Source organism: Amblyraja radiata, chromosome 16 (assembly GCF_010909765.2).
Source record: "Amblyraja radiata isolate CabotCenter1 chromosome 16, sAmbRad1.1.pri, whole genome shotgun sequence".
Lineage (NCBI taxonomy): Eukaryota > Metazoa > Chordata > Chondrichthyes > Rajiformes > Rajidae > Amblyraja > Amblyraja radiata.
Window position 1 is genome coordinate 29,766,627 of NC_045971.1, and position 24,428 is coordinate 29,791,054.

The 24,428-nt window shown below is 44.7% G+C and overlaps 1 protein-coding gene across 1 annotated transcript in view; it reads right to left on the reverse strand.

The window, feature by feature from the left end:
• The window catches only part of meioc (meiosis specific with coiled-coil domain), a 52,369-nt gene extending 46,951 nt beyond the window's left edge, over nt 1–5,418 (reverse strand). The window contains exons 1-2 of the mRNA XM_033034799.1: nt 5,413–5,418; nt 563–688 (exon numbers count right to left, since the gene is read on the reverse strand). Coding sequence (XP_032890690.1) covers nt 563–688; nt 5,413–5,418 — 132 coding nt within the window. The remainder of the gene's footprint in view (nt 1–562; nt 689–5,412) is intronic.
• Between the last annotated feature and the right edge of the window lie 19,010 nt (nt 5,419–24,428).

The following is a 24,428-nucleotide window of genomic DNA, read 5'->3' on the forward strand; positions in this document are numbered from 1 at the left end:
TACACTGCATTTCATACAAACATTTATTCTGCAAGAAAAAACTACATTGAAGACTCAAACTCGCGACCGAGTTTACTGCCGGGATCAAGGCGCAAACTCGCGACCTTGCGGATATGAGCCGAGCACTCTACCACTGAGCCAGCCATTAAAATCTATGCTAAAAAATTTCCATTCCGAAGACCGACAAATTCCGAATTACGAAAAGTGTCTGGTCCCAAGGCTTTCGGATAAAAGGTTGTGCACCTGTACTTCTAAACTTGTCCATGGAAAGGATTCTTGCAGTTAATAATGCCAATTTTGTGTATCCCGTTTAAAAAAAAAGTGGTCAAAAAAGACCATGGTGCTATTTGCACGGAGCAAATGGCAAAGTAATACTTACAGCCCCTTTCAATCTCAAGGAAAATTGTACAGCAATGATGGCAGAGGTTATGAACTTACCATTATTTTCCCAAGTAAATTGGGTTCACTTTTTAGTTCAATTCTAATGAGTGAAGTATAACTTTAAATGTTATTTTATAACTAATGGTACAAAAGGTTCAGAAACAAATATTCATTTTTTTACCTGTGCTTTATAAGGGCTGAAGAATGAATTACAATTGACTAGAGCATCACCAAAGACATCTGTTGATCTGTTGTTAGCTTCAATGCCATTGTAGTAACGATTCACACTTTTTAAAATCGTTTTAGGCTAAAAAACAAACAATATCTTTATTTTCTTTATAAATAATCAACACAAATAAATTAAGTAATTCATTTTTAAAAGTATAAGGAGAAAATATTATTTTTGAAATAAGCAACACATATAGGAGATTGAGTGAATTATAACTTTTCTACAAAAGAAGCAAGATTATGTTCTACTAAAACAACTTTACTAACGAGAACAGTAAATTTAACCCAGAGATGAGTATCTGTTTGTAAATTACAAAGGGCAGTGTTCACTACTATTCAGTTTTGGTTTAAATTGGATCATGCCGTTTTAAACATCCATCCTTTACGGGACTCCTTTGCCAAATTGTAATCAATAACGAGTTTCAATTTGCACTTTATATTTTTGCAGCAATTTGTTTTTTATTTAACATCCTCTGGAATTTGCAGTTTTCTGTGTCTCCATTCTACTGCTCCAGTGCAAAATCTCCTCAAAGCATGCTTACTTTGAAGATGTTCTCCTCCTGTCTCCGACCAACGTTCTGGGAGATCCCCTTTCACTGCTCACCCCTCTGTGATTAGGTTTTACCTCACTCCCACCTTTCTTTTCCAGCCTTCTCCCCACTCCTCCAATCAGTCTGAAGAAATGACCCGAACCAAAATGTCTGCCCATTCCCTCCATAGATGCTGTCTGACTCGCTGAGTTCCTCCAGCACTTCGTTTTTTTTGCTCAAGATTACAGCATCTGCAAGTTTCTTTGTCTTTAGAACATTGATCAGAATTATTACCATAATACAAACTATTCAAAATAAAATTCCACATAAACCACTGCAATTATATTTACTCAGTGGCATTGCAAAGCTGACGGTCAATCAGGGATGTAAATAAACTAGAAACTTGTGACATTAAAATAAAAACAAATGCTAATCACACTCAGAATTTTTTAACAATTTTTCAAGAAAGAAACAAAGTAAACTTTTTTGGATTAGTGACCTTTCAAAGATACACGTTTAAGAAAGAACTGCAGATGCTGGAAAAATCAAAGGTAGATAAAAATGCTGTCGAAACTCAGCGGGTGAGGCAGCATCTATAGAGCGAAGGAATAGGCGACGTTTTGGGTCGAGATCCTTCTTCAGTCTGAAGAAGGGTCTCGAACCGAAATGTCGCTCCTTCGTTCCATAGATGCTGCTTCACCCGCTGAGTTTCTCCAGTATTTTTGTCTACTTTCAAAGATACACCTTCACTTAATTAGCACATATTAGCATCTACATCATTTCTTTTGTTTTACATATTAAGTTCAAGTTCAAGTTACATTTATTGTCACATACACCAATTGGTGCAGTGAAATTTGAGTTACCATGCAGCAGACAAATAAGATGAACACAACACTATAGAATTTAACATAAAACATCCCCCACAGCGGAATCAACGTTTCCCACTGTGAGGGAAGGCAACAAAATTCAGTCATCTTCTTCTTGTTCACCCGTGGTCAGGGCCAATTGAGGCCTCCGCCGTTGCCGCAACGGTGGCCCGATGTTTCAGGCCCTCTCGCCGGGATGATCAGATGATTGGAGCTCCGGCGTCGGAACGGAAGAACACTCTCAGCGGCTTGGAGTTTCCGAATCGGCAAATGTAACTCCGAAAATACAATTAATCAAATGCCACTTTCAACATGCTCCATTATTTTTGATTACCTCCATAGGTATGCATGAGCAATCAAACATCAAACACTAAACACAAAATAGAGCTGCTACTACGCTTAATCCAAAAGATAGGCATCAATACTGAAATTTGGACCAATATGGAAGCTGCAAGATTGTTTTGAAGTAGCTAAAACATGAAGCTTTAAAATAAAAGACGAAATTCACGTAATATTTCCATCAAATCACGTTTCAAGTTTCCTTGTCCCATTAAAAAAAATTCCAATATTGCCTCAGTGTTCAAACAAATAATGAACTATTTGTTTTCTTCCTACACTGACTTACATTTCTGTTTTTTCAAACAGCAACAACGAACACATCATTCTCGCTATGTTCAGGGCACAATTTGATTGTGTTCTATTTTATTTATTTTCTATTTGTGCTTTACAGCTTAATGTCCTTTGAGATTTATTGATTGCTACCTTGCATTGGACTTGATGAAGGAAATGACTATCACGGAAGTGTTGAAAATTTGATATTAAAGTAGAAAAGGCTGTCAACATCCAGCAGGTCAGGCAGCATATATTGAAAGAAAAACAATTAATATTTAAGGTTGAACACCCTCCCTTTGCCTGATGAGTGTTTTTAATTTTATTTCAACTTATTAATTTGTGACTATCTCTTGAAGTCATAGCGGAGATATCTACTACAATTGGCACTGCTCTCATCGTCCCTGTTCACCAATATCTTAGACCCTGATAGTCATAGAATCGTACAGCACAGAAACAGGCATGTCTTTTGGCCCAACTTGCCCATGCTGACCAAGTTATCCCATCTACAATGTCCCACCTGCTCCTGTTTGGCCAACGCACCTCTATGCTTTTCCTACCCATGTAGCTATCCAAATGTCTTTTAATTATTGTTACAATACCCGTCTCAACTACCTCCTCTGGCAGTTAAATAAAAATAAATTAAAAGCACAAATTTTTTTTTTTTAAACAATATTTCAGCTTCTTAATCAAACATTCACATTCCAATCTTTATTTGGACATGGATCAATGGTTCTTTATTGCCACGTATGCGTTGCACGGTGAAATTCTGGTTGCATAGCTCACACGAGAAGTTGTTATTAATTGGCACCATTTAGATAGAAAAAGTCCAAAGTCCATATGCTGGATGCACTGGAGTGCCCCCGACCAGGTATGCCCAGGCCATTGCAGGGCCTCCTCCGTCATCCTCAAATAATTCGGCCCACGAACTATTGTTCCCCTCCTCACCGACTGCTTTTGTGTCCTAGGGGGTGCTTCCTGCAGCCAACCTTGAAGGCGCTGGAGGCAATATCACGGTCCCTCTCCTACCGGCCCACTCCTCGCATCTGTTGTCGCCAGCGGCTCCCTCCTCTTCAAGGCCAAGCACGACGGCTTCCGAGCTTCCCCCTGCAGGCAGCAGCCTTCTTCGTGGAACCAAGCCACACCTGCCACCGCGCGTGGTCATGAATAGCCCGCCGGGTCTGTCTTTGGCTCTGCAGCACATCACGGGAGCCTTCTGCTGTGGAGCATTGTGGGAGTCTTCTGCCCTCGCTACGGCAGATCACGCTATTAAAATGATCTGACAATTCCTTAATATGATTTATTTTGTAAGTTTGTTGACAATCCAGCTGCTGCATTTGTCACCACAAATTTTGCCTGACTAATCCCATCTGCCTGCATTTGGCCCATATCCCTCTATCCTTTCCTATCCATGTACCGTCCAAATGACATTTAAATGTTGTGATAGGACCTGCCTCAACTACCTCCTCTTTCCATTATCCCACTACCCTCTGAGTGAAAAAGTTGTCCCTCAGGTTCCTATTAAATCTTTCCCTCTCATCTTAAAAAGTTATTTCATTACATCTAGTTACTTAATTTCTCTTCCATTCCTAGTAATGTATTTATACTTGTGTAGGAAAGAACTGCAGATGCTGGTTTAAATCGAAGGTAGGCACAAAATGCTGGAGTAAATCAGCGGGACAGGTAGCATGAGAATGGGTGACGTTTCGGGTCAAGATCTATTTGTACATTCAGATATCATAAATGCTTTAGCTTCTCCAGTGTAACTCCAAGGGTTAAGAAAATCATAGGTGACATGCTTCAAGGAAGAAATTTCAATGCCGGCTTGAAATTGGATGTTGGGGGGGGGGGGGGGGGCAGGAAGGGAGCTTGAAGCTATTACACATATCCCTATAGTACTCTTCCATTGCTTTGTGGAATGAGACTCCACGCATTGCAATGCCCTTCTGGAAAATTTACCATGGATTTGGGGGTGTGGTTGGTCAATTGAATCATGTAAATGCGACTTTCATGCGAGTTTCTCCAGCATTTTTGTCTTTGTAAATCCTTCTTTAGTTGGAGGATATTTTTAAGGCAGAAATTTACAAATTCTTGATTAGTACGGGTGTCAGGGGTTATGGGGAGAAGGCAGGAGAATGGGGTTGAGAGGGCAAGATAGATCAGCCATGATTAAATGGCAGTGTAGTCCTGACGGGCCGAATGGCCTGATTCTGCTCCTATCACTTATGAAGTATGGAAAGCTGAGTGGCTGGCAGATGGGGGCAACCCAGTGCGCCACTACCCCCACCCCCCTTCAGGCGCGTGCCCGTGGGTGGCCGCGCGCCCACCCGCTCCAGGCGCGCGCCGCTTTGGCCAGAAGAGCGCGGGGCTCGCGCAGCGGCCGCGGTTGCTGGCGAAGGCCGATTGCGGGCACCCCTCCGACCCCGAAACCGGCCCATCGCCATCCCCGCCCTCTGCCCCGGCATGAGGAGACAGGGCCTCCCTCCTTCCCCACGTAACTCGACGCCGGCACCTTCTCCCGTCAGACCCCACCCTCCAAACTGCCACCCTTCAAATCGACTAAAATCCGCCGGCCACTCGAAGCCCAAGTCTTCCCTCCCCATCCCACAACAACAAAAAACTGTTTTAGGAGGGAGTAAACGACGCCATAAACCCAACATCTTGTTATGTCTGCATTAAAAAACTAAGTTCGAAGGGCCGGCGTCCGTGAAAGGCCGTTCGGCAGATGACATTAAAATGACGGGGCTGGGCTGGAATTTGAAAACCGAAGTTCCTCGCCGTGAGTGAAGGGGTCTCACCTCCATGTGGCCCCTCAGTTGGTCTGGCTGTGGCGAGGAGAGCGGGCTGCTGAGGCGCAATGTGGGGCGGGCGGGGTGTGAAAGGGGCTCAGCCGCGTCTCGTCGGGAGCAGTCGCCACGCCTGTCTCGCCCATCTGCTGCCCATTCACTGACTGACTGAGTGCGGGGCGGGGACCGTTGGGGGGAGGGAGGAGGGGGGGGGAAGAGGGGAAAGTGGGAGGGGGGGGGGGGCAGCTCGCGTTCGAGCACACGCGCCGAGTGGACGATCGACGCTCGCGCCCCTTCCCGCGCTTTAACGCCCTGCTGGGCGGGGCGGGGGCGCGAGGGGCCGAGCGGCCGTGAGGCGACGCCTGGCCCTCGGCACCACGACCAACGCTTCCCGCGAGGTAAGAACATGCAAGGCCGTTAAAGGGAGCTTCGAATTTTTAAACGAGGCGGCGATTATGCGCCACCCTCAACCGTGTGATTTAATGGACGTGGAGAGGATGTTTCCAATAGTGGGAGAACCGAGGACCAGAGGTCATAGCCTCAGAATGAAAGGATGTTCCTTTAGGGAAGGACTTGAGGCGAATTTATTTAGTCAGAGGGTGGTGAATCTGTGGAATTCATTGCCACAGAAGGCTGTGGAGGCAGTCAATTGATATTTTTAAGGAAGAGATAGATGCTTGACTAATACGGGTGTCAGAAGTTATGAGGAGAAGGTAGGGGAATGGGGTTGAAAGGCAAGAGATAGATCAGCCATGATTGAAAGGCGGAGTAGACTTGATAGGCCAAATGACCTAATTCCGCTCCTATCTCCTATGAATTTATGAACAAACTGTTTCCACACAACCTTTGCCAAATTACACTTTCAGGGGTAGTCAGTCTTCCAGATAAAAAAAAGCAGCAATCGTTCTAAACCGTTCTAAAGGTGGGGAGAAGGAACTGCAGATGCTGGTTTACTGTAAAATATTACACTTGGGTGACAGTGATGCTTTTGTTATTTGCTTTTACCACTGTGGGCAGCAATTGGCATGACCCATTCTTGTTGAGAATTCCAAACCAACTTGTCGATTCAAACAGGTCCATGACTTCCAGAGTTCTAAGACAACAGTTACTGGGAGCTTCTGAATTTGAATGATTCAGTCAGACTCCAAAGTAACCGACCATTCTAAAGATGTTGAGGTGGAGACTTCATGGTTTACTGGAGACACTTGGTTTGATCATTGCCCCATCTATCTCAGCATCCATAAGGACTCATCACACCCCTGCTACGGTCTGTTTCAACTACTTCCCTCCGGCAGACGTTACAAGGCCTTCTACGCCCGAACCTCCAGACTCAGGAACAGTTTCATCCCAAGAGCTATAGCGGCTCTGAACCGGCCCTAATGAGTGCCCCCCCCACCCACCCTTTGGACAGTCTCCCTCAGATGGTCACGTCAATCAATTCAGCTTGTTTATTTATGTATTGTATTTATTTACCTTTCTTGTACATCAGTGGAGCTGCACACTAAATCTCGTTGCACTGACGTGCAATGACAATAAAAGATACATTATTATTATTATTGTGTGTGGGAGCTTTCCTAACTGCATTTTCTGGCAATAATCCTTTAATCTTTGTGAGTATCCAATCTCGGCCTGGGAGCTGGGTAAGCATGAAGAAATGTGCCCCGGGAAAGCAAACATATTTTACAGCAACCAATATTTATAACTACTGGAGTGACCCCTCCATAACTTCCCCACGTGACAAATAATCTCTCTGGTAAATGGTGTTAATCATATGTATATGTTTTTCCTATAAAATGTATTTTCACCTTCTATTCAAGTGCCGAAAACATATCTGTTACTCTTTTTAGTTTAATTGAGAAATTTTAATTTCCACTGAACTTGATGAAACGTGTTCAGTTCCATAACAGGCAAGTTAGCCCAGAAGATCATTGTCCAGAGATGAAGATTTAAGTTTGTCGTCAAAAATTTGTATTTATCTGTGGGAAACCATAACTAAAATATTGAACTTGGTGTTTCTATTACCTTCGATCTTTGCTTTTAGCACTGTAAGCAACAATTGACCACTCTTTTGATTCTGAACAGGTCCACGACTTCCAAAGTTCTAAGACAACAGTTACTGGGAGCTTCTGGATTTGAATGACTCAGTTGGACTCAAAAATAACTGGCTGACATAAATATAACTGAACAAATCATGCTACCTGTATTTGTTCAAATGCTCAGGCTTTACAGATAATAACGTAAACGTTCTAAGTACATTTTGAAAACAATCACATGAGAAAACACTTCATTTTTATTGCATCACATCCAATAAAACTGCAATAATCAGGTTTTACTTTAATATAAGTACATAATTAAGAATTAATTTTATACATGCAAGTTCATGAAATTGTAGGAAATTAGTTGAAGCCCAAATCAAAGTTATGTTTGAGTTATGGCATGACAAATTCATCATCTACACCTCTTCTTCTGACTTCACTAATTACAAACCTATTATTAAGTACATTCGAATATCACTGTTCCTTAATTTGTACATGTGACAATAAACTGACCTTGACCTTGATTGATGGAATATAATGTGGGAAAATGTAAAATAATCAGAACTGGTGTACAGACGGAAAAGTAGAGTATTTTTAAAATCAAAGGTTCAAAGGTCAGTTTATTGTCACGTGTACCAATTAAGGTACAGTGAACCTCGAATTACTCAAAAAGGGTGATATAATAGGAAATGTTCAAAGCTATTTGATAGCCTTGCATATGTCAATGAAAAGAAAAATGCAAGTAAAGCACGCAATTCGGAAAAAAAGTGGTAAATTGTCCTTTATGGTGAGTGTTTGGGTACAGGATTAAAAATACCTTGCTGCAATTATATAGGGCCGTAGCGATTCATCACTTGAGGTCTATTCCATTTTGGTTTCTTAACTTAAAGAAAGCATGTACTTACCACAGAAGGAATGTAATGAAGATTTACCAGACTGATTCTAGGAATGGAAGATGGACCAGGTGAAAATACTTTAGAGTTGAGAAGAAAGAGATGTGATCTCTTGAAACTGAGAACATTCCTATCAGGCTCAACAGCATGAATGTTGGGAGTATTTGCCCTTGGCTAAGGATCCTGAACTTAAGGCCACATACTTAAAATAAGGAGTAAGCCATTTAGGATTAAGGCGAGGAGAAATGTCTTCAGAGGATGGAGAATCTTTGGAGTTAGGAGCTCTGAAGGGTAATGGAGACTTATTCAATGAATTCATAGGAAATGGATATGGAGACAGTGCAAGAAAACAGCTAAGGTAGAAGACAACTCGTGAATTTGATGAATGCCAGAACAGTTCTCAAAGGATTAGATGACATACTCCCGATCCTAATTTTTAAGCTTTTATGTAACACAATTAAATAACTTGATAACTTAACTAAATATTTTAGGACAGGGATGGCAGGACATCTAATGTGTTATACAATGGAAATCTGTGGGATCCTTGATGACCAAATCACAATTTATGTGTTGGTCAAAGCTTCAGATGCTGTATTGCATAACATTTGGCTTCCCCAACACCTTTCCCATCATCGCCGGGGACTCCAACAAGGCTAGTTTGAAGAAATTGTTTCCAAACTACCACCAGCACATGCCCTGCAGCACTCGGGATCAAACACTCCCGAACACTGCTATTCCAATATCAAAGATGCCTTTCACGTCATCCCTCGCCCTCACTTTGGGAACCTGGGTGTACTCCGTCTTGCATATAGGCAATAATTGAAGTTCGCAGCTCCAATGGTGAGGACTGCACAGAGCTGCTCTGGGGAGGCAGAAGAATGACTCTGCGACTCCTTTGAGTCAGTAGACTGGGCAATGTTCAAGGACCTAGCCACTTATCTGAACAAATATGCCACTGTTATTAGCAACCTCATCAGGAAATGTCTCGGGAAATATTTCCCCCAAAAATATCAAAATGTTTTTCAACCAGAAGCCTTAGATGAACCAAGAGGTCTGCAATCCACTGAGGATCACGTCTCAGACATTCAAATCTGGTGATGCAGGTTCATACAGAATACCAGGTAAGGCCATGACAAGGCGATCAAAAATGCAAAGAGACACTTTGCTCTAAATTAAACAGACTTTCGGCAGCTGTAGCATAGCTCACATCCCATCCTATGAGGCAAAACCAAGTAGCAGCTCAATCGACAAGAAGGCATCATTGCGTTCTAAGCACACTTTAAAGGGAGAACACTGATATGCCTACTCGGGTCCCCAGAGCTCCCAATGGCATGGTAATCTTAATTACCAAAGCTGATATCAGAAGATCCATCATGAGAATGAGCCATCTTGAAGAAATTACCCACCATGTAGAAATTACAACAGTGTTGATACATAGTCCCCCCATTTCAGGGCACCATAATGTTTGGGACACAGCAGTGTCATTTAACCATATGTGATTTTTTTTCTATTACAAATCTCAAATTGTGGAGTACAGAGGCAAATAAATGATGGGTCTTTATCCCAAACATTATGGAGGGCGCTGTATCTCCCTCTAGCTTCTCATTTCACTGCTCTTCTTACACCCTTACATCCTTCTGTCTCATTTTCCTCACACGTGTCCACACATCTGTCAAACAACCCCCCCCCCCCCCCCCCCCCATCTCCATCCAGCTATCAGTTGCCGATTTGTCCCGCCCCACCTCTTTTCCAGCTGTCTTTCCAATACTACAATCAGTCTTGAAGGGTCCTGACTGAAACACCTCCTATCCATGGCCTCTGGAGATGCTTCCTGACCCGCTGAGTAACTCAAGCACTTTGTGTTTTTTTTAACTAATTTAGATCCAGTGTTATGCACAAAGAAAATGGTTAGTGGATGTTCTAATACTTTAGAGAACTTCAGAGAATATTAATTGTAAGATGATTTTGTATCAAAATTAGAAAGTGAATTAGTGCAACCTAAATCTTAGATGCGAATAAAACAAAGTATAAAGTCATGTGTATGAGTTGGCAATTGTAGATCAAGAGCACATAAATTAAATAACAGCTAGCATTAAAATAATTAACACATTATCTCCAACCATGAAAATCAAGAAATGCTAAAACGATACTATTAGGGCAATGCAAAAGGCATATAATGTTGCCAAAACATAATTAATTCCAAAGGTCGAGAAAATGTCAGAATTTAGCAAAGGGGGACCATAGCCATGATACATAAAGGGAATGCAGAATACAAGATTAGTCAGCAAAAGACATACAAAGCAGACTATAAGAGCTTTAGTAGATATGGGAAAAAATGGTTAACTAAAATTAATGCAAAGACTGAGATGTGCAATTATATTGCACAGAGATTGTGTATGCCTTAATGGAAGAATACCTAGAAAAACCATCCAGAAATGCTGGAGATTTACAGGTTCAGAGTGAATGAGGTTAAAATAAATTAGCATTTGTAAAAAATGGCCTTGGTGAAAATAATGGGAGAGAAAGGTGAAGAATCCCCAGGACCAGATGACCAGATTAATACTAGCAACAGCACGCTCATCATATGAGGAGTGATAAAGCAGACTATGTTAATACCGTGGAGTTTAAAAGGATGAGAAATGTTCTCATTCATACATACAGACACGTCCCTAGATTATAAATGCCTGATTTTGGAACAATCCAGACATTCGGTGGCTGGGTCAAGCTGAGTAGAGCTGGGAGTGTTGAGGAGACTCATGGGCCCGTCCCACTTTAGCGACTTTTTAGGCGACTGCAGGAGACTATGCAGTCGCCACATGGTGGTTGCCGGGGAGTCAACTTCATGGTCGTGAGGAGTTCCCACATTCTGGGAACTAGTCGCGGCCTCATTACGGTCGTCAAGTTGTCCTACAACTTTAGGCTGTGCACGCCATACGCAAGAAGAAGAGGAAGATTATGGTCGTTGTGAATTTTTCAACATGTTGAAAAATTAGCGGCCACCATAATGAAGCCGCCATGGAGAGTAGCGAGAATTCTCGTGCCGTAGGTGGGTCGCCAGGAGGTCCTAGTGGGTTGCCAGGAGGTCGAAGGTTCTCATACGTTCTCGTAGGTTGTAGCCGGTGCTGACAGGTGAATTTAATTGGCTCATTAGGAAAAAAAACGTAAGCAGTAGTTTTCAGAACCAAGGATAACCGACCGGTAATGTTAAATGTCCGCCGTGCTTCACAGCCGTGATCTCTGGCTTCTTAAAAGTTATCTCCACTCCTTCTCCCCCCTATCTGCCCCTCTCCCCCCTCTCCATTAAAGGACTTACAGCGCCAACCTTTCTGTTCATCGCTGTGTGTGTCTGTATCACCTTGGCTTTGCACCGTGTGAATTTCACTCAGACAGCACTCCCCCCGCTTGCCCTTTCCCCCGCATGCATAATGGGCTGTGTGAAGGAAACGATGTTTGTGTGTTCCACTCTGACAGTCGCCATTCCAGTTGTCGGTATTTCAGGCGACTGCCGCGACTTGACAGTCGCCGGCAGTCACTTGAAAAACCGCCTAAGTTGGACAGGCCCATCACTTGCTCACTCTGAATCAATAAGGCAGCTGACAGCTGCTCTATTCCTATCTGCTCACTATCAGAGCTGTTTCTCTGATACTCTGCTTTTGTTCAATTTGATTTATGAAAACTTTGGGTTACTAACAGTATCCGGACAGCTTTGTACACACTAAATTCTTATGGGCATTTAAAAGGTAGACGTGCTGATGTCTCCCCTAGCTGGGGTGTCCAATATTGGTGTCACAATCTTAAAGTATGAGGTCACCATTCTGGACAGAAATGAAAAAAAATGTTAACCAATTCTAGATAGATCAGTTGATTTAAATATATTAAGATATATAAGGGATATAGGGAAGTGTAGGAAAATGATGCTGAGGTGATTGAACACCTTACTCCTTTTATTTCTTATATTCTTTAGCCAAATACCGAATAGAACTCTCAGTCATGTTTACAGATGATTCTACATGTCACAAGTTCACAAGTTTTATGAGTAGAATTAGGCCATTCGGCCCATCGGGTATACTCTACCATTCAAGCATGGCTGATCTCTGCCTCCTAATCCCATTTTTTTGCCTCCTCCCCATAATGCTTGACACATGTTCTAATCAAGTATTTGACTATCTCTGCCTTAAAAATATCCACTGACTTGGCCTTCACAGCCCTCTGTGGCACAGATTATCTACCCTCTGATTAAAGAAGTTCCTCCTCACCTTTCTAAAAAAGTGCCCTTTAATTCTGAGGTTATTCTAGGCTCTCCCACCAGTGGAAACATCCTTTCCACATCCACCCCATCTATAGGAAGGAACTGCAGATGCTGGTTTAAACCGAAGATAGACATAAAATACTGGAGTAACTCAGTGGGACAGGCAGCATCTGAAGAAGTCTGAAGAAGGATCTCGACCCGAAACAGCCCCCATTCCTTCTCTCCAGAGATGCTGCCTGTCCCGCTGAATTACTCCAGCATTTTGTGTCTATCCACTCTATCTATGCCTTTCATTATTCTGTAAGTTTCAATGAGGTCCCCCCTCAACCTTCTAAACTCCAGTGAGTAGAGGCCCAGTGCTGTCAAATGCTCATCATATGCTAACCCGCTCATTCCTGGAATCATTCTTGTAAACCTCCTCTGGGCCTTCTCCAGAGCCAACACACCCCTCCTCAGATATGAGGCTCATAAATAGGTAATTCACAATAACAATCATATTATCTTTCCACTTTCTTTCACAGTTTCCTTGCTGCCATGGTCAGCATTTTGTCTGCCCATCTAGCAGTGGTTATCCTCACCCTCACAGATGTCAACAAGGTTACACTTGTATTGGGACAGTTTCTGCAAGTTTATTTTCTAATTTACTTAGATTTCCCTTTGTCTGGAAGCTCTCATCACACCTCTTTGAAAGTTTGACCTACTGTACTGTACTGTAAATCTTCAGTCAAATCCCTGATTAACCTTTCCCTTGGTGAATTGGATAGTCTCCAATTTTTAGTCAGCTCAATGTTTCTCAGTCAAGAGATATTCAATGTAGAAGCAATCTCACTGTTCACCAACTGTCATATTCTGCATTTTACCTGCATCATCTGCTTTGTCATGTTAATTTATAGAGGCATACAGCACAGGAACAAACTATTTGGCCCACCTGCTGTCTATCAAGTAACTACCTATACTAAACCGGTTTATCAGCACTTGGTCCACAATTTGAGTGCTCCTCCGCAATCTCTTAAATGTGAGAGTACCAGTCTCCAGCAGCTTCTCAGTTAATGAGAGCGTGACTTCAACCATCCTCTGTGAGAAATGTCTTCCTCAACCTTTCATTAAACTTTTTATTCCTCACTGTAAACCTATGGTTTTAGAAACTTATGCCATGAAAAAAGCTTCTTACTACCTACCTTGTCTATGCTCATAATTCTGTATACATGTCAGGTCCTCCAGCTTCCTCTGCTCCACGATTCTGCAGATGAGTGCTGAGCTGAAAGATCATCTGTCTATTTCCCTCCACAGATGCTGCTTGACCCGCTGAGTTTCACAGGAGTTTATTTTTGTTCAAAAATTCCAGACTATGCAGTCTCTTGTGTGTTCCATTTAGACTTGAAGGGTCCAATGTTGAACAGCATTTCGACCTAGGACTAAATAATACAAATATTTGATTGCATTATTCATATTATTAAAACCACAATAATTCTCTACAGTTTTGCTTTCCAGATTAGCCATGATCTTAATGAATGGCAGAACTGAGGGGGCTGTCTCTGTTTTACAGCAGCAGTTTCAGCAGACAGACTGGAGTCTGTTTGCTACCCAGTCCACCTTCAATTCACAAGTGGACATCAACTCATACACCTCAACAGTTATGGACTATATAAAATTCTGCACCGATAATGTCACTACACACAAAGAAATAAAGACCTTCCCTAACCAGAAGCCGTGGATGAGCAGGGAGGTCAGACTCCTACTGAAGGCTCGCGATGCCGCTTTCAGATCTGGCGACGCTGAGGGATACAGCTCATCTAGGGCCAAGCTGAAAATGGGAATTAGGAATGCCAAACTCAATCACAAACGGCGGATTGAGGAGCACTTCCAAAACAATTCTGACCCCAGGCGCATGTGGCAAGGAATCAAATCCCTTGCCGATTACCAGAAAGTTAACACCCCTCCCCCAGACAACGCCACCCTTCCTGACGAGCTAAACAATTTCTATGCTCGCTTTGACCGTGATAACAAAACCCCAGCCATCAAAATTGCTCCACCCCCAAATGAACAACCCCTCAGTCTCTCCACCTCTGCTGTACAAGATGCACTGAGCAAGGTGAATGAGCGCAAAGCTGCCGGCCCCGATGGCATCCCTGGCCGGGTGCTTGAGGCATGTGCTGGACAACTATCCCAAGTCTTCACCGACATTTTCAATCTGTCACTGGCCCAGGGTGTTGTCCCCACTTGCCTCAAGACATCAACCATCGTGCCAGTGCCCAAACAGTCAGCCACAGGGAGCCTCAACGATTTCCGCCCAGTGGCACTCACCCCTGTCATTGCTAAGTGCTTTGAGCGGCTGATCTTGGCTCACCTCAAAGCCAGCCTCCCCCCCACACTGGACCCCCATCAGTTTGCCTACCGGGCCAACAGGTCTACAGAGGATGCCATAGCGGCGGCCCTACACTCTGCCCTGACCCACCTGGACAACAACAACTCCTACATCAGGTTGCTGTTCATTGATTTCAGCTCCGCTTTCAACACTGTCATCCCCGCCAGCTTGATCACCAAACTCAGCGGGCTTGGCATCTCCACCTCCCTCTGCAACTGGACACTGGATTTCCTCACCAACAGACCACAGTCTGTTAGGGTCAACAACCTCAACTCCACCACTATAACACTGAACACCGGCGTGCCACAGGGCTGTGTGCTCAGCCCTCTCCTCTACTCCCTCTTCACCCACGACTGCATCCCTAAGTACGGATCCAACGCCATCATTAAGTTCGCTGACGACACCACGGTGGTAGGACTGATCAGTGACAACGATGAGTCAGCCTACCGAGAGGAGGTCCAGCACCTGACAACCTGGTGTGCCAATAATAACCTCGTCCTCAACTCCAAGAAGACGAAGGAACTTATTGTCGACTTCAGGAAGGTCAGAGGGGGCAGACATACCCCCATCCACATAAACGGGACTGAGGTGGAGCGCGTCTCCAGCTACAAATTCCTCGGGGTACACATCTCGGAGGATTTGTCCTGGTCCCTCAACACCTCCAAGCTGGTCAAAAAGGCACAGCAACGCCTTTACTTCCTGAGGAGGCTCAAGAAAGCCCACCTGTCCCCCCAGATCCTGACCAACTTCTACAGGTGTACCATCGAGAGCATCCTGACCGCCTGCTTCACGGTATGGTACAGCAGCTGCACTGTTGCGGACAGGAAGGCACTACAACGGGTGGTGAAAACCGCGCAGCACATCATCGGCGCCCCGCTCCCTGCCATGGATGCCCTCCACCGAAAACGGTGTCTGAAACGAGCTGGGAAGATCATTAAAGACCCCTCCCACCCCAATCATGGACTGTTTGCCCTCCTCCCATCAGGGAGGCGGTACAGGAGCCTCAGGTCTCGTACCAGTAGGATGAGGAACAGCTTCTACAATCATACCATCGCATTGCTGAACTCGGAGTCCCGCCGATAGATTCCTCCGGTCCCTCCGTCCCCATTGTTTAATTATTTTGCATTTTCTATTGTTCTGTATCCTCTTTAAAAAAAATTTCTATATTGCACTACTACGGACTGACGCAAAACTGCATTTCGTTGTACCCATACTCAGTATTTGTGCAATGACATTAAAGTTGAATTGAATTGAAAAAAAAAAAAAAAAAAAAAAAAAAAAAAAAAAACAAATTTGAGGGGCACATGGTCTACAGCTGCTCCCATTATGTTCCAAATCTTGGTTGAGTATATGTGTATATGTGTATCTATATAATTAAAAGTCTCATCTTGACTACTTCCTGTCTGTTCTGTATATTGATTTCAGAAAAAACGCTACCATATATCGCTATGATTTTTGGCCATCTTACTCACAAGTCCTCCTCCGCTGAGCAGGCACCGAGGAATTTTCCCATCAATGAAAAATAAAAAAGTTATGAGTGTTTAGTAAACCTTGAGCAGGGCTTTAAAACCCCAGATGCATGGACATGACTCAGTCACTCTGCAAGATTGTGAGGGAGAGGCCTTGACTCTAATTCTAAGCTGTGACTCAACTGAACTGTGAGTCTGCAATGTACTTGCAATAAATGATTTGTTAGCCCTTAATGAAAATGAAATGAGTTGTTTGGCCTGCCCTGTGCTTGAGACTGCAATGGCAATGGAAATGAAAGGAACATGCAATGAGCTGTTTGGCCTGGCCTGTGCTTGAAACTGCAATGGCAATGGAAATGAAATGAAAATGCAATCAGCTGTTTGGCCTGCCCTGTGCTTGAAACTGCAATGGCAATGGAAATGAAATGAAAACGCAATCAGCTGTTTGGCCTGCCCTGTGCTTGAAACTGCAATGGCAATGGGAGTGAAACGAAAATGCAATCAGCTGTTCGCCTGCCCTGTGCTTGAAACTGCAATGGCAATGGAAGTGAAATGAAAATGCAATCAGCTGTTCGGCCTGCCCTGTGCTTGAAACTGCAATGGCAATGGGAGTGAAATGAAAATGCAATCATCTGTTCGCCTGCCCTGTGCTTGAAACTGCAATGGCAATGGAAGTGAAATGAACATGCAATCAGCTGTTTGGCCTGCCCTGTGCTTGAAACTGCAATGGCAATGGAAGTGAAATGAAAATGCAATCAGCTGTTCGGCCTGCCCTGTGCTTGAAACTGCAATGGCAATGGGAGTGAAATGAAAATGCAATCATCTGTTCGCCTGCCCTGTGCTTGAAACTGCAATGGCAATGGAAGTGAAATGAACATGCAATCAGCTGTTTGGCCTGCCCTGTGCTTGAAACTGCAATGGCAATGGAAGTGAAATGAAAATGCAATCAGCTGTTTGGCCTGCCCTGTGCTTGAAACTGCAATGGCAATGGGAGTGAAATGAAAATGCAATCAGCTGTTTGCCTGCCCTGTGCTTTAAACTGCAATGGCAATGGAAGTGAAATGAACATGCAATCAGCTGTTCGGCCTGCCCTGTGGTTGAAACTGCAATGTGCTTGAAACTGCAATTCTCCAGCACTTTTGTCTACCTGCCAGCCCAAGAATCCATTCGGCCCACAATGTCCATACTAGCCCTCTGGAAACCAGTCCCATCGGCCCATGACACCCATACTAGCGCTCCAGAAAGCCCCCCCCCCCCCCCCCCCCCCCCCCCCACTGGTCACCAATATTGGAATTGGTGGAGAGGTGGAATATTGCATTGGGGGACCAGCCTTCCCGTGTGAACATGGGACCCAACGAGTCCCACTTAGTCTAGTATATATATATATATATATATATGTGTGTGTGTGTGTGTGTGTGTGAGAATATATATATATATATATATATATATATATATATATATATATATATATATATGTGTGTGTGTGTGTGTGTGTGTGTGTGTGTGTGTATACGGTGCATTCAGAAAGTATTCAGACCCCTTCACCTTTTCCCACATTTTGTTATGTTACAGCCTTATTTTAAAATGGATTCATTTCTTTTATCATCAATCTACATACAATACCCCAAAATGAAGAAGCGAAAACAGGTGTTTAGAAGTTTTTGCAAAGTAATTATAAATAAATAACTGAAATATCACATTTACATAAATATTCAGACTCTTTGCTATAACACTCAAAATTGAGCTCAGGTTCATCCTGTTTCTATTGACTATCCTTGAGATGTTTCTACAACTTGATGGAGTCCACCAGTTGGTAATTACATTGATTGGACATGATATGGAAAGGCATACACATGTCTATATATGGTCCCACAGTTGACAGTGCATGTCTACGCAAAAAACAAGCCATGAAGACGAAGGAATTGTCCGTAAACCTCCGAGACAGGATTGTGTCGAGACACAGATCTGAGGAAGGGTAAAAAACAATTTCTGCAGCATTGCAGGTCCCAAAGTGTTCTCCGTCATTCTTAAATGGAAGAACTTTGGAACCATCAGGACTCTTGATAGAGCTGGCCGCCCGGCCAAACTGAGCAATCGGGGGAGAAGGGCCTTGGTCAGGGAGGCGACCATCGATGCTCACTCTGACAGAGCTCCAGAGTTCATCTGTGGCGATGGGAGAACCTTCCAGAAGGACAACTATATCTGCAGCACTCCACCAATCAGGCCTTTACGGTACAGTGGCCAGAAGGAAGCCACTCCTCAGTAAAAGGCACGTGACAGCCCGCTTGGAGTTTGCCAAAATGCACTTAGAGGACTCTCAGACCATGAGAAACAAGATTCTCTGGTGTGATGAAACGAAGATTGAACTCTTTGTCTGGAGGAAACCAGGCACCGCTCATCACCTGGCCAATACCATACCAGCAGTGAAGCATGGTAGTGGCAGCATCATGCTGTGGGGATGTTTTTCAGCGGCAGGAACTGGGAGACTAGTCAGGATCGAGGGAAAGATAAATGGAGCAACGTACAGAGAGATCCTTAATGAAAACCTGCTCCAGTATTTTGGACCTCAGACTGGAGCGGAGGTTCACCTTCCAACAGGACAACGACCCTAAGCAGCAAAAGACAACACAGGCGTGGCTTCATGTCCTTGAGTGGCCCAGCCAGAGCCCGGATTTGAACCCGATCGAACATCTCTGGAGGGGCCTGAAAATAGCTTTGCATCGACGCTCCCCATCCAACCTGACAGAGTTTGAGAGGATCTACAGGGAAGAATGTGAGAAATTACCCAAATACAGGTGTGCCAAGCTTGTACTGTCATACCTAACAAGACTTGAGGCTGTAATCGCTGCCAAAAGTGCCTCAACAAATTACTGAGTAATGGGTCTGAATACTTATGTAAATGTGATATTTCAGTTATTTATTTTTAATTACTTTGCAAAGCTTTCTAAACACTTGTTTTTGCCTTTTTATTATGGGGTATTGTGTGTAGATTGATGATTAAAAAAAAGAATTTAATCCATTTTAGAATAAGGCTGTAGTAACAAAATGTAGAAAACGTGAAGGGGCCTGAATACTTTCTGAATGCACTGTGTATATATATATATATATGTGTGTGTGTGTGTGTGTGTGTGTGTGTGTGTGTGTGTGTGTGTGTGTGGATATATATATTTATGTGTGTACTTGTGGGTATGTCAGGGCTCTCGCTTAATTTTTTTCCCCTGTTGCCAGCCGGGCAACCTTGGCAGCTTATTAGTTTGCCAAATGACAGTTTTGGTGGTCATTTAAGATGGCTTGCATGACAAGTGTGCTCGGACAAATGTGCTCGGACGAAATGCGTAGTTATCAGTCGGAATTATGCTCAATGAAGCATTCACAAATTATTTCTGCTTCAAATAAAGTCACAAACTAAACATATTCACCAATCAAGACATGATATATACCACAATGACATGCAGCAAAATTATAATACAGTATCTCAACTCTTTTTACACATTGCAATTAATGCAATTTTTATTATTTCTTTCCACTTCCAAACAAAAATGTGGTTGGATTATTCAGCGTATGATCAACTTGTGTCAATAAATCCTGGACCATGATAACATATATGCTTAACCATGCACACTACAGATTGATGCAAGCATGTTTTCTGTGAAGGACCAAAAATTATCATGACATAGCCATAGCATGGGTCGTTATTGCTATTGGTACAGAAACACTCTCGCTTCCCACATAATTTATTCACAACAAAATATATAGGTTGCAAGGAATTTTCTAAAGGCATTTTATTATAATAGCTGTCAAAACTGACTATACCCGTCTGATAGGTTAAACATTACACTCCCTACCATTCCTTGACCTCACCATCTCCATCGCAGGGGACAGACTCCTGACCGACATACATTATAAACCCACTGACTCACATGGCTATCTGGACTACACGTCTTCCCACCCTGCCTCCTGTAAAGACTCCATCCCCTACTCCCAATTCCTCCGCCTACGCCGCATCTGTTCCCAGGATGAGACATTTCATACCAGGGCATCGGAAATGTCCTCGTTCTTCAAGGAACGGGGATTCCCCTCCGCCACCATAGATGAGGCTCACACCAGGGTCTCATCCATACCCCGCAACACTGCTCTCTCTCCCCATCCCCGCACACGCAACAAGGGCAGAGTCCCTCTGGTCCTCACCTTTCACCCCACCAGCCGGCAAATACAACACATAATCCTCCGCCATTTCCGCCACCTCCAACGTGACCCCACCACTCGCCACATCTTCCCATCTCCCCCCATGTCTGCCTTCCGCAAAGACCGCTCCCTCCGCAACTCCCTCGTCAATTCTTCCCTTCCCTCCCGCACCACCCCCTCCCCGGGCACTTTCCGTTGCAACCGCAAGAAATGCAACACCTGTCCCTTCACCTCCCCCCTCGACTCCATTCCAGGTCCCAAGCAGTCGTTCCAGGTGCGACAAAGGTTCACCTGTATCTCCTCCAACCTCATCTACTGCATCCGCTGCTCTAGATGTCAGCTAATTTACATCGGTGAGACCAAGCGTAGGTTGGGCGACCGTTTCGCCGAACACCTCCGCTCAGTCCGCCTTAACCTACATGACCTCCCGGTGGCTCAGCACTTCAACTCCCCCTCCCATTCCCAATCCGACCTCTCTGTCCTGGGTCTCCTCCATTGCCAGAGTGAGCAACAGCGGAAATTGGAGGAACAGCACCTCATATTCCGTCTGGGGTCCTTGCGCCCTTATGGCATCAACATTGAATTCCCCCAATTTGGCTAGCCTGTGCTGTCCCCTCCCCTTCCTTCACCCTCTAGCTGTCTCCTCCCACCCTCCCATCCGCCCGCCCTCGGGCTCCTCCTCCTCCCTTTTTCCTTCTTTCTTTCCCCACCCCCCATCAATCTGAAGAAGGGTTTCGGCCCGAAACGTCGCCTATTTCCTTCGCTCCATAGATGCTGCTGCACCCGCTGAGTTCCTCCAGCAATTTTGTGTACCTACTAACTAACAAGAGATGGCCAAAGGACATAAATGCAGCAAATGTTCTTTTGGTAATATATTTAAAGGTGTCAAGACGCCACATTACCGGACATTCAGATTAGTTGTATGTGTTGTGAACAGCAATGAAGATACCCAGTTTGTAAGCAAAAAATTTAAAAAAAATTGTTGATAAACGCTTTTTCCATCATTCCCACTTCAGAATTAACGTTAAAATTTCAACTGAAATTTCTCCTGACCAAATTTGTGATGTATATGACTTGATATAAATACATCGATAGATGCTCCTGAACACATCATCAGTGATGTAACCTGGGGTCATTGGGTGTTTCGGGTCTTTCAACATCAGACACCCTCACCCAGGCGACCCAGCCGTGGTTGATCAGACCACGACTTGTGTTCAGGTGGCATTCGCTCCTCCCCATGGACCTCCTCTCCTGATCCAGAGCCATCTCGAGGCCTTCTCCGCTGCCTCTGTGGTGTTCTTGATGGCCCTTCTCCTTGCCACTCCGTTGATGCCCAGTGCACTCAAGGCTTTGTAGAGCGATTGCCCTGCAAAACCTCTGCAGCCAACCTCGATGGGCATACACCTTGCCTTCCAGCCCTGCTTGCGGCAGTCTATGACCAGTTCTTCATATTTGGCCATCTTCCTCTCGTGGGTCTCCTCCAGACGGTCCTCTCACGGCACTGTCAGTTCCAACAAGACGATGTTTTTGGTTGCCTCTGAGACCAGGAGGATATCTGGCCTCGGGGTGGTCGTGGCAATGTGCTGTGGGAACTTCAGCTGTTTCACCAGGTCTACGGAAAGCTGCCAGTCCTGCGCAGTCGCCAGGATTCCTGATGGATTCCTGGCTGCTGTGTTTCTTGGCAGCTGCACTCCGGCCTTCACGAAGGTGATCATCTGGGTGGTGGGGCGTTCTCGTCTGCAGCTGCTGATTCCCATGCTGATGGCTTCTGCAATGGGTTTGAGAACCTGGTCGTGGCGCCATGTGTACCGGCCCTGCCCAAGTGCCTTTGGGCAACAGCTCAGGATGTGTTCCAACGTCCCCTTGCCTGAGCATTGCGGGCAATCTGGAAATTCCGCTTTGCCCCAGATGAAGAGGTTCGATGGGCTGGGCAGGACATCATACACTGCCTGGACCAGGAACTTGATGCGCTGTGGTTCACCCTACCAGAGCTCAGTCCATGTGACTTTTCGGTCCATGGCCTGCTCCCACCTTGTCCAGGCTCCCTGCTGCCTCAATCCAACTGCTCTGGTACACCTCTCCTCCTCCACCACTGCCCTCACTTCCTCCTGGACCAGCCTGCGCCTCTCCTTCCCCTTGGCCTTGTCAAACTGAGGAGATGGGAAGATTCCCAGGCCTGCTCTTCTCCGAGTCACTGCTCCCACCAGGACTCTGTGGCGAATTCGGGACTCTGCTTGCAGCACGGCTTCGCCGGCTCTCCACTTCCTCCCAGTTTTCACCTCCACCCCTGCTTGAGCCACCTTGGGGTCGCTGGAGTCCCTGTACATCATCACCTCTCTGGCCCGAGTCACCTTGAACTCCTCCTCCAGGGACTTTAGGGGCAGCTGGAGCTTGGTGTTATTTCCGTAAAGGGCGATGCTGCTAAGGCTCCTGGGCAGTTCCAGCCACCTTCTGAGAAAGCTGCTGACTTTCCTCTCCAATCTCGCTACGATGGATATTGGGACTTCGTAGACAAGCAGTGGCCAGAGTATCCTTGGCAGGATACCATGCTGGTAAATCCATGCCTTGAACTTGCCGGGAAGCCCCGACCGGTCCACTGCCCTCAACCAGCTCTCCAGCTCCTAACAGGTTGCCTGGACAGATGCTGTTTCCTTGAGGCTGCTGTTAAACACCTTGCCAAGACTGACGAAGTAAAACCTGGATAAATCCAACTGTATGATTGTGAATGTTGCTCATTAAATAACTACAGTGCTGATACTCCATATTAAGAGCGTTGATTTGCCGTTAAAATGAATTCTGTAATAACGTGTCAACGGTAGCAGTGATAATCGAACACTGCGGTTTTAATGTTTCACATGTTCACAATTTAATTAATCCATCTTTAACATTGGTAATTAAAACATATTTGATTGCATTCCGTTATTAAACATTGTCAATGTTCGCTCTGAAGACATTTCCAGCACAATAGGACCGGGGTGTAGAAACATAGAAACAAAGAAAATAGATGCAGGAGTAGGCCATTCGGCCCTTCGAGCCTGCACCGCCATTCAATATGATCATGGCTGATCATCCAACTCAGTATCCCGTACCTGCCTTCTCTCCATACCCCCTGATCCCCTTAGCCACAAGGGCCACATCTAACTCCCTCTTAAATATAGCCAATGAACTGGCCTCAACTACATTCTGTGGCAGAGAATTCCAGAGATTCACCACTCTCTGTGTGAAAAGACTTCCCCCTTATCCTTAAACTGTGACCCCTTGTTCTGGACTTCCCCAACATCGGGAACAATCTTCCTGCATCTAGCCTGTCCAACCCCTTAAGAATTTTGTAAGTTTCTATAAGATCCCCCCTCAATCTTCTAAATTCTAGCGAGTACAAGCCGAGTCTATCCAGTCTTTCTTCATATGAAAGTCCTGACATCCCAGGAATCAGTCTGGTGAACCTTCTATACTCCCTCTATGGCAAGAATGTCTTTTCTCAGATTAGGAGACCAAAACTGTATGCAATACTCCAGGTGTGGTCTCACCAAGACCCTGTACAATTGCAGTAGAACCTCCCTGCTCCTTTACTCAAATCCGTTTGCTATGAATGCTAACATAACATTCGCTTTCTTCACTGCCTGCTGCACCTGCATGCCTACTTTCAATTACTGGTGTACCATGACACCCAGGTCTTGTTGCATCTCCCATTTTCTTAATCGGCCACTTCAGATAGTAGTCTGCTTTCCTGTTTTTGCCACCAAAGTGGATAACCTCACATTTATCCACATTATACTGCATCTGCCATGCATTTGCCCACTCACCCAACCTATTCAAGTCACCTTGCAGCCT